A 10,537-nucleotide genomic window follows, 5' to 3' on the forward strand; every position below is an offset into this window, starting at 1 on the left:
TTGTCATCATAGGTATACCTCAACTATGAGAGACAAGATGTGGAAACAAATCCAGACAATCACATTGTCTGATTTTTGAAAGAAATTATTTGCAAATTTTGGTGGAAAATAAGTATTTGGTCATCTACAAACAACCAGGATTTCTGTCCCTCACAGACCTGTATCTTCTTTAAGATGCTCCTCTGTCCTCCACTCATTACCTGTATTAATGGCACCTGTTTGAACTTGTTATCAGTATAAAAGACACCTGTCCACAGCCTCAAACAGTCACACTCCAAACTCCACTATGGTGAAGACCAAAGAGCTGTTGAAGGACACCAGAAACAAAATTGTAGACCTGCACCAGGCATAGCGACTGAAGCAGAGGGCCAGCTATGGAGGGGTCCAGGATGGCCGAGCTCCAGCGAGAGATCCAGTGGTGGCTGTCTCTCCCCCTCATTACATCAGGGTCCCCAGAGAGCCCCCTCCCCCTTTACGTCAGAGTCCCCAGAGAGCCTCCCTACTTACATCAGGGTCCCCAGAGCTTAGGAATGCGTTACATAAAGAATGCAGGGCTCAGCTGTGCCCAGCAATGCAGCCTCACCAGTGCCCAGCAATGCAGCCTCACCTGTGCCCAGGAATGTAGACTCACCTGTGCCCAGGAATGCAGACTCACCTGTGCCCAGGAATGCAGACTCACCTGTGCCCAGGAATGCAGACTCACCTGTGCCCAGGAATGCAGACTCACCTGTGCCCAGGTGTGCAACCTCACCTGTGCCCACATTGCCCTCACCTGTGTCGGGGATCAGAGAGGAGAGGATGGGTTGAGCTGGCCAGCGGAAGAGGAATCACACAAGCTGGTGTCTCCTGCTGTGTCAGCTTTAATTTGAAACGCCGGAATGCGTTACATAAAGAATGCAGGGCTCAGCTGTGCCCAGCAATGCAGCCTCACCAGTGCCCAGCAATGCAGCCTCACCTGTGCCCAGGAATGCAGCCTCACCTGTGCCCAGGAATGCAGCCTCACCTGTGCCCAGGAATGCAGACTCACCTGTGCCCAGGAATGCAGACTCACCTGTGCCCAGGAATGCAGCCTCACCTGTGCCTCAGGAATGCAGCCTCACCAGTGCCCAGGAATGCAACCTCACCTGTGCCCACATTGCCCTCACCTGTGTCGGGAATCAGAGAGGAGAGGATGGGTTGAGCCTTACAGCAGAAGAGGAATCACACAAGCTGGTGTCTCCCGCTGTGTCAGCTTTAATTTGAATCGCCAGGTGCCTGGCCTGACATAAGTCCTGCCTCCTGGATTGGCTCCCACCTATGATAGGCAGCACAGTCCATTGGACAGGTGTGCTGTCTGTCAAAAGGAGCCATACTGGGAGGCGGGACTTTGTGACGGCTGGCGGCCGGCGATTCAAATGAAGCGTGTTGATTGCCTTTCCCCGGCGCAGCACTGTCTCCTGGGAACTTAGTGTCAGGCTTCCCAAGATTCAGTGCGGGAACAATGATCATGCGTGTGAACAAGCTGTGAATGAACAGCATTCACCACATCCAGGAAATCAATGCTTGTGGGCGTCACATGCCCACAAGCAAGATGGAAACAGCCAGCATCACATTTTTTAAGTTATTCTTCAGTACGAAAACAGACAGAGGTGGAAATATTACACCCAAACTGTGAGTATTATTTTGGGGTTAGCAAAGTGTCTCAATGACCTAAAAAAAAAAAAAAAGATTGGTCGCCGGACTCCCGCTTTAGGAATCCATTATAACACAGAGTTCTCCAGCAGCCCAAGGTCCGTGACAATTATGTTTGGGGGTTTTAAGTAATTTTCTAGCAAAAAACACTGATTTTTACATATAATGAGAGATGTGTCAGAAATGGCCCGGTAAGCGGTAAGTGGTTAAATTGTAACGCATTTCCAGCTCCAATCTGACCGTTATTGCCAAATAAACAGACCGGTTGCAGAAAGTTTCCGGTTCTCCTTTTCATATATTAATATAAAAAGTTTGACTCCGGACAGAACATGGGACTGGAGATCTGAGGTTGTGTCTGGCGAGGAGGTGAAGGACGTTGCCGGATCGGAAAGGTTGTGAAAGGAATTTCCTCTGGCAGTTCTTCGATCTGCTGCAATCCCGGGCAGGCTGAGGATGTGGAAATCTGGGCTGAGATTTCATCTTCTAATAACATTTAGTCACATCTTCCAGAAAGGGGAAGAGACGGGGACACTATAAAGGGGAAATCACAGTATCAGGACCATCACCTTCACCGTCCTCTGAGGGAAGATGAAGATCTGGCAGTGTGTGGTATGTCTCTGTGCGGTCACATTGGAGGTGGCTCGTTCTCAGTCTCCGGATTGGGAAGGATGGATCAGAGAGGCCCTGGATCTCTACAACCAGAGAGAAGATGGAGAGTTCCTCTTCAAACTCCTGTCTGAGCTCCCCGCCCCCCTCCTGGAGGTACAGTATGGACGGTTCATAATAGACCCAAATATTTCATTAGACAAGACCAGAGCACCGTGTTGTAGAACGGAAATCAGCCTATTATATTCTGCCATTGCCGAATAACCAGCAGCAGAAAATAACCGCGCTCTGGACATAATACACGGACAACGCAGAGAATTATTGTAGTTGGCATTACGTTGCAACCTTAAAAAAAATGATATTATTATTATACAGGCCCTCTGATTCCTCCTGTATTGAATTGTATTGTACTTGTACTGTCTGCCCTAATGTTGTAAAGTGCTGCGTAAACTGTCGGCGCTATATAAATCCTGTATAATAATAAATAATAATAATAATTATACGAGATTTATATAGCGCCAACAGTTTACGCAGCGCTTTACAATGTATAGGGGGACAACCAAATTACAGTACAGTTCAGTACAGAAGGGACAGGAGGGTCCGGCTTGTAGAGCTTACATTATAAAGGGAGGGGGTGGTGGTACAAAAGGTAATAGCTGCAGGGAATAATTTGATGGGGGTGGCTCGGGGACAGTTGTTAGGTGGAGGTGGGATAGGCTTCCCTGAATAAATGAGTTTTCAAGGATCTCCTAAAGGTGGACAGGTTAGGGGCTGATCGGACATACCGGGGGAAGGGAGTTCCAGAGGATGGGAGAGGCTCTGGAGGTGGACAGGGTAGGGGCTGATCGGACATACCGGGGGAAGGGAGTTCCAGAGGATGGGAGAGGCTCTGGAGGTGGACCGGTTAGAGGCTGATTGGACATACCGGGGGAAGGGAGTTCCAGAGGATGGGAGAGGCTCTGGAGGTGGACAGGGTAGGGGCTGATCGGACATACTGGGGCAGGGAGTTCCAGAGGATGGGAGAGGTTTTGAAGAAGTCCTGAAGGCGAGCATGAGAGGAGGTAACAAGTGAGGTAGAGAGCAGGAGGTCCTGGAGGAGCGGAGGGGACGATTTGGGGGATATCTGCAGATGAGGTTGGTGATGTAGATGGGGGCGATGTTGTGAACGGCCTTGTATGTTATGGTTAGCATTTTAAATTTTACACGGTGGGGGAGGGGAAGCCAGTGAAGGGATTGGCAGAGAGGAGCAGCAGTCACGGATTGGTTAGTGAGGTGTATTAGTCTAGCAGCAGCATTCATAATAGATTGAAGGGGGGAGGAGCCTGTGTAAGGGTAGGAAAGGGACCTATTGTTTCTGGGGGGGGGATTTTGTATCTGAGGGGGTCTATTGATGTAGGGGGAGTCTACTCGTGGGGAGAATATATTGTTGCTGTGGGGGATCTACAGTATTTATATGATAAGGAGGTCAGTAATGGTGCTTCTGTATCTCTCTCAGCAGAGGTCCCCTTTAAAGTGTAAGTATCACCAAACAATGAACTTCTCTGATTTGCTCCCTTTTTTAGGGGTGCTGAATATTTAATTAAAAACGTTTCATTCTGTCTGTGCAAAGATACAGTAAATCCTTGGATTGTGAGCATAATTCATTCCAGAAACATGCTTGTAATCCAAAGCACTTGTCTATCAAAGCATTTTTTCTTTACAGGGTATAAAAGAGAAGAGAGGGCGCCTCTAAGTGTAGCAATAAGTTGCTAAATGTTGTACCTTCATTAAATGTAACCATATTGCTACACTTAGTGGCGCCTCTCTTCTCTTTTATACTCCAGTTGTGACATGACGCTACTCTTATATCAAGACATCGCTTGTATATCAAGGCAAAATTTATTAAAATATTTTGCTTGTCTTGCAAAGCGCTCTCAAACCCAAGGTTTTATTGTACTTGATCCTGCCAAAAATCCAGTGAACTGATAACTTCCTGTGCTCTCCGACTGTGCTGAACTCCTTTTCAGTTACATTGTTCCCAGCTATCTCTGTGGACTGCAGGACACCTCCCTTGTATGTTATGGGGAAGAGGATGGGGGGAAGGTGTTCTGCAGTTCTGCCCTAGGGTGACAACGCTGCTCCTCCAGTACAAAATCTATGTTGTCACCCTAGGTTAGCACTACAGAACACCCCCACCTACCCTTTATTCACCTCCATAACATAGGGAAGGTGTTCTCTAGTCCTGTGCTTGGGTGACAACGCTGCTCCCCCATAGATAAAGTACAGTGAGCGTTGCTACCCGAGTACAGGAAGTTTGTTACTGGCAGGATCACCAGGTGAAAATATAGGCTAAAAAAAAAAAGAAAACGAATGCAGCCACCACATCTAAAGACAGAAGAGCTGCCGTATGTTACATTTTTGCTCTTGGGTTTAGATACACTTTGTCTTTTTTTTCCGCAGGAGGAGGGAGACTCTCCAGCAATCACTTTCTTGATAAAGGAGACGGACTGCCCCAAATCTGAGGAGAATGACTTGGAGGGATGTGACTACAGCAAAGACGGGGTGAGGAAATAAATTAATAATTAATAACTAAGATGCACCGATAACGTTTCTTTTTTATTTTTTCACGAGAAATTATACTTTTTTTTTTTTTTTTTTTTAATACTCGCCGATACCAAATACTAATCCCGACTGCAATTGTTGTGTTTACACTTCAGCTGTCAGCAATGGTGCAAAACATTGAAAAGTTATTAAAAAATTGAACTTTATTTTTTTTGCACTTTTTTCAATGTAAAAACGTTTAAATAGATGTTAAAGGTGCAAAAAATATTAACAAACAAAGCAAAAAAAAAAAAAAAAAAAAAAAAGAAGTTTAAATTATTAATAGTTTATAAAATAGAAGTAAACAAAAAAAAAATCAGCAGGAAAATAATAATTAAATGGAGAAGGATAATAAGGAGTTAATTAGATTGTAAGCTCTAAGGAGCAGGGCCCTCTGATTCCTACTGTATTAAATTGTATTGTAGTTGTACTGTCTACTCTCAAATTGTAAAGCGCTACGTAAACTGTTGGCGCTATATAAATCCTGTATAATAATAATAATAATAATAATAATTAAGGCTGATTAGAGTAAATTAAGAATTAGTAAGGAGTTGAAGAGGAACATTTAATTTAAAAAAAATGAAAAAATTATATATATATATATATATATATATATATATATATATATAATATATATATATACACAAATATTTTTTTATTTTTTTTTATTAAATGTTCCTCTCTTTAACTCCTTACTAATTGTTAATTATACTAATTACTAATCCTATATATATATATATATATATATATATATATATATATTTTTTTATTATTATTATCCGCTTCAGCTCCGGAAGGATTTACCCCCTTAATGACAGGTCCTTTTTTTTGCGATACGGCACTGCGTCCCTTTAGCTGACAATTGCGCGGTCGTGCGCCACTGTACACGAACAAAATTGATGTCCTTTTTTTCCCCCACAAATAGAGCTTTCTTTTGGTGGTATTTGATCACCTCTGCGTTTTTTATTTTTTGCGCTATAAACAAAAAAAGTCCGAAAAAAATATATATTTTTTTACTTTTTTGCTATAATAAATATCCCCCAAATTAAAAAAAAAATAAAAAAACACATTTCTTATCAGTTTAGACCAATATTTATTCTTTGACATGTTTTTGTTAAAAAAAAAAAAAAAAAAACGCAAAAAAAGCGTAAATTGATTGGTTTGCTCAAAAGTTAAAGCTCCTACAAAATAGGGGATAGATTTATGGCATTTTTATTATCATTATTTTTTTACCAGTTAATGGTGACCATCTGTGATTTTTTTTGCGGGACTGCGACATTGCGGCGGACAGATCGGACACTTTTGACACTTTTTTTTGGGACCAGTGACATTTATACAGCGATCAGTGCTATAAAAAAATTTTTTTAATGTTCTTTTGGAAATCTCACTTGATTTTAGGGTCTTTGTGCGCCTAGACGCGCTCCTAACGGAACGCATTCGGCGCAGTACAAATCCCGAAAGAAAGAAAGAAAGAAAGAAAGAAAAATGCGCCGATTACTGTATAAATGTCACTGGCAGGAAAGGGGTTAACGCTAAGGGGCGATCAAGGGGTTAAGTGTTCCCTAGGGAGGCGGAGGAGGAGGAGGAGGAGAGAGATCGCTGTTCCTGATCACTAGGAACAGCAGATCTCTCTCTACTCCCCCCTGTCAGAACGGAGATCTGTCTATGTATTTTGACAGATCTCCCTTCTTTCTCTGTCAGGAGCGATCGCAGGTTGCCGCCGGCCACGCGCATCGGCTCCGGCGTTGTGCCACGGGCGCCCCCTACAGCTCTTAAAGCGGCCGACGTACAATGATGGTGATTCGCCCAGGGGAGCCAACCTGCTGCAGTATGACTGCGGCGGCTGGTCCTTAAGTGGTTAAAGGATTTAAGTCAGAAGGTTTTTTTATCTTAATGCATTAAAAAAAAAAAAAAAACTTCTGTGTGCAGCAGCCACCTCTGCACCCCCATAATACTTACCTGAGCCCCATCTCTGTCCAGCGATGACCACGAGTGTCTCAGCCGTCTGAGGCTTTCCCTCCTGATTGGCTGAGACACAGCACAGCGGCACCATTGGCTCCCTCTGCTGTCAATTAAAGTCAGTCAGCAAATAAGGAGAGGGGGCGGGGCCAGGCCGCAGCTCCTTGTCTGACTGGACACAGGGAGATGTGACTCGGCTTGGGTGCCCCCATGGCAAGCTGCTTGCTGTGGGGGGCACTCAGCAAGAGGGAGGAGCCAGGATCACAGAAGAGGGACCCGAGAAGAGGAGGATCCGGGCTGCTCTGCGCAAATCCACTGCAACAGAGCAGGTAGGTATGACATGTTTGTTATTTTTATTTAAAAAAAAAAAAATTAGACTTTACAATCACTTTAAACTGACTTCATCTGCAGATGGAAGTTCATCCCTTTTGATCTGTAGCTGAAGAAACAGAAAGATACAAAAAGAAACAATGTTTCTTTTTATCTTTCTGTTTCAGAGTCGTGTTGTTAATAATCATCGCCCGGCTGCTTTTTTTTTTTTTTGCCAGCACCAATTTCCGGGACATCATTTACACTTCAGCTGTCTACAGGGGAACCCCGCTGACAGCTGAATGAGCCATTGGTTGTTAAAGAGGAGGCCCAGCCTCCTTCAGAAAAAAAAAAAAAGAAAAGTCATCAGCTACAAATACAGCTGCTGACTTTTATTATTAGGACACTTACCTGTCCGGGGATTCCGCCATGTTGGCACCCATGACGATTTTTCCATCGGCTGTCGGGTGCTGGCCCCCCCCCCCCCCCCCCCGGTCCCCTACTACGCTTTGTGAATGGCCCGGCGGAGGGGGGAGGAGGAGGAGGGGGGCGAACTTCAAAAACAGGTATCAGCCCCCCCCCCCGAAAGGTGCCAAATGTGGCAGCAGAGGGGGGGTGGGGGGAGAGGCAGATAACGGACCTTCCACTTTTGGGTGGAGCTCTGCTTCAAGGACGCGGCGGCCTCATTACTTAAAGCTGAACTTTAGACATTTTTTATCTTTCCATCTATTAGATCTTCTGCCCTTCTTGTTGTTTTAACTTTGGATAGCAAAAACATTTTTTTATCCGCCAGTAAATCCCTTATACGGCCCACTTCCTGTTTCTTGTCTGGTCATAAGCCTAGGCTTATGTCATCATGTACAGAGTTTGCTAGGAAGGGAGGGGGGTGGGGGAGTCATAAGAGGGCCAATGAGCGCTACAGAGCTGGAGGTGTGTCTGTGTAAATCCAGGAAGTGAACAGAGCTTCAGCTGCCCTCCAGACTCAGTGGAGGGAGATTTCTGCAGCATATTTGGCAACAATCACCATTTTATTCTCTAGGATCTCTGCTAAAATATATATATATATAATGTTTGGGGGTTCCAAGTAATTTTCTAGCAAAGAATACTGAAGCAACAAATGTCAGAAATAGGCCTAGGCATGAAAGGGGTGAGTATGATTTATAAACAAAAAGAAAATCCCAGACTTCTCTTGTAAGTACCATGACACCTTCCCGCACTCACGGTACCGCAAGCGTTTTCCTATCCATTACCGCGGTGCAAGGCGCTATGGTACCCCAACCACCCACCTGAACAAGCCACAAAACTTAAACAACACCCCCCTTTCAAGTGAAGGGCGTCTGTGCCGCAATGGCCTCGCAACCACAGTTGGAGCACAGGGGTGCAAAAGTTTAATCGTTATTGCCCTCTGAAGTGTGATCCACAGTGGGTTGGTTTTCAGAGCAGCAGCTATGCTAGGCACAAAGTATGAATGAGCTCTTAGGGATTTATAAAAATCAGAGCCGACAGATTGAACCAACAGGCTCCAGATGCCTTCTACACATGCAGGGGGGGGTTGATTTTCTGGTTCTGTGTGCGTCCGTTCTTCCCAGAATTTTGTAATTGAACAGATGGCTGAAGCAGGAGAGACAGATTTGGCTGTCATGTAGGATCTTCCCTCTGATATTCTCTCTGTCTGATCTGATCGCTTTTCCTGAACATTCATGTGATGGATACTAAGAGAAGATCTGTGTGTTTTGCAGGAGGTGAAGGTCTGCGCTCTGCACCGGGAGGACGAGGATGTGAAATGCGTCAGCATGGCCGCCGAGGTAAAGAATCTTTTTTTTAAAGCAGAAAGATGCACAAGAGGGAAAAATCACAGAAAAAAAAATCCTTTTAAGATATATGTATGTATGTATGTGTATATACACAGTGTGTGTGTGTGTATATATATATATATATATATATGTTTAAATTTAAAAATATATATATTATATTTGTATAATATTTGTAATTTATATTATATTATATTTATATATTATATGCCTCCCTCCCCCCTCATCTACACACTAATAAAAACAACAAATAAAACCTTTCCATATTCATTACATCTCTTATTTTAACCCCCCCTGATACCATCATCGGGTCTCTGTGCTTCCCTATGCACTGCAGGCAGATCGTGGCTGGTGGGAGGGGCCTGGCAGGGGGCTGTTTATCGCTTCCTGAAAACATCCCATCACCCGGCCTCAGTCCTCCTCTCAGAAAAGTTCCACTTTTTATCATTAAAAAAGCCACCCTTGAGAGCCATTTAGTGACATTGCCTAGGCTGAGATGATGTCATCAGTCTGCTGCAGGCAGGAGGAAGCATTTCCTCAGTCTCCCCTCCCCCCAGTGATCAGAGTGTACATTGTAACTTTGTAGAAGTAGGAGGCATTTCCTCAGTCTCCACTCCTCCCCCAGTGATCAGACTGTACATTGTAACTTTGTAGAAGGAGGAGGAGTCATTTCCTCAGTCTCCCCTCCCCCAGTGATCAGACTTTACATTGTAATTTTGTAGATGGCATGTGTGTGGAAATTATTGTTGTTTTTTTTTTCTTGTTCAGAATTCACGTAGCAAGCGATCCAGCAACAAAAAGTGCGGCTTCTTCTGCAAATTGAAAAAGAAGCTCAAATCCGTCGGCTCCAATAGCGTTATTGGGACAGCGACTTATGGAATTCATCGCGTATAAATGATACATCACCGCGCCATCGGTGCAATACGAGCGCCGCCCGCCAACGCTCCTCCGTGTGCACCGCGCAATCTCCGCTTCATCAGAAATACTCTCTATCCTGGATACATTGTATACTGTGTGTGATTGTATCGGATGATCTACAGATGACACTTTTTATTTGCTTCCAACATTTATGCAAATGAATCCAAATAAAATTGTATCCCGAAATCTGTGCCGAGCTTTATTTCAGTCTCTGTACCAGAGGAGCTTACACTCTAATGTCCCCTCCCCCACAGTCACACACTATTATTATTATACATTTATTGAGGCTCTGACATATACTGTAGCACTGTACAGAGATCACTGAGCCAGTCATATCAATCTCTGTACCAGAGGAGCTTACACTCTAATGTCACCTAGACATGTGCACTGCCGAAAAATGTGTTTGTTTTAGTTTCATTCGTTTTTTTGTTTTTTTTCGGAAATTCCAAAAATGTGGAAATTCCAAAAATTGGGAAATTCAAAAAATTCGAAAATTCAAAAAATTCGAAAATTCGGAAATGTGAAAATTTAGAAATTCAAAAATAAGAAAGTAAAATCCGCAAAATTAGAAAGAGCGAAAATCCAACTAACTAATAATAACTATTAAATTATAGGTATTGCAATTTCCTTTCAAATTTGGCTGTTAGTAAAAGTAACGAATACGAATTTATATTTATATATTA

At 43.8% G+C, this 10,537-nt stretch overlaps 1 protein-coding gene across 1 annotated transcript; it reads left to right on the forward strand.

Moving 5' to 3' along the window:
* Window positions 1–1,986: 1,986 nt before the first annotated feature.
* Window positions 1,987–10,040, forward strand: LOC141145620 (cathelicidin antimicrobial peptide-like). The gene is made up of 4 exons (XM_073632449.1): window positions 1,987–2,433; window positions 4,717–4,818; window positions 8,865–8,930; window positions 9,705–10,040. The coding sequence occupies exons 1-4, from the start codon at window positions 2,260–2,262 to the stop codon at window positions 9,828–9,830; spliced, it is 468 nt and encodes a 155-aa protein (XP_073488550.1). The 5' UTR covers window positions 1,987–2,259; the 3' UTR covers window positions 9,831–10,040.
* The last annotated feature ends 497 nt before the right edge of the window (window positions 10,041–10,537 follow it).

Source organism: Aquarana catesbeiana, linkage group LG05 (genome assembly GCF_042186555.1).
Source record: "Aquarana catesbeiana isolate 2022-GZ linkage group LG05, ASM4218655v1, whole genome shotgun sequence".
Lineage (NCBI taxonomy): Eukaryota > Metazoa > Chordata > Amphibia > Anura > Ranidae > Aquarana > Aquarana catesbeiana.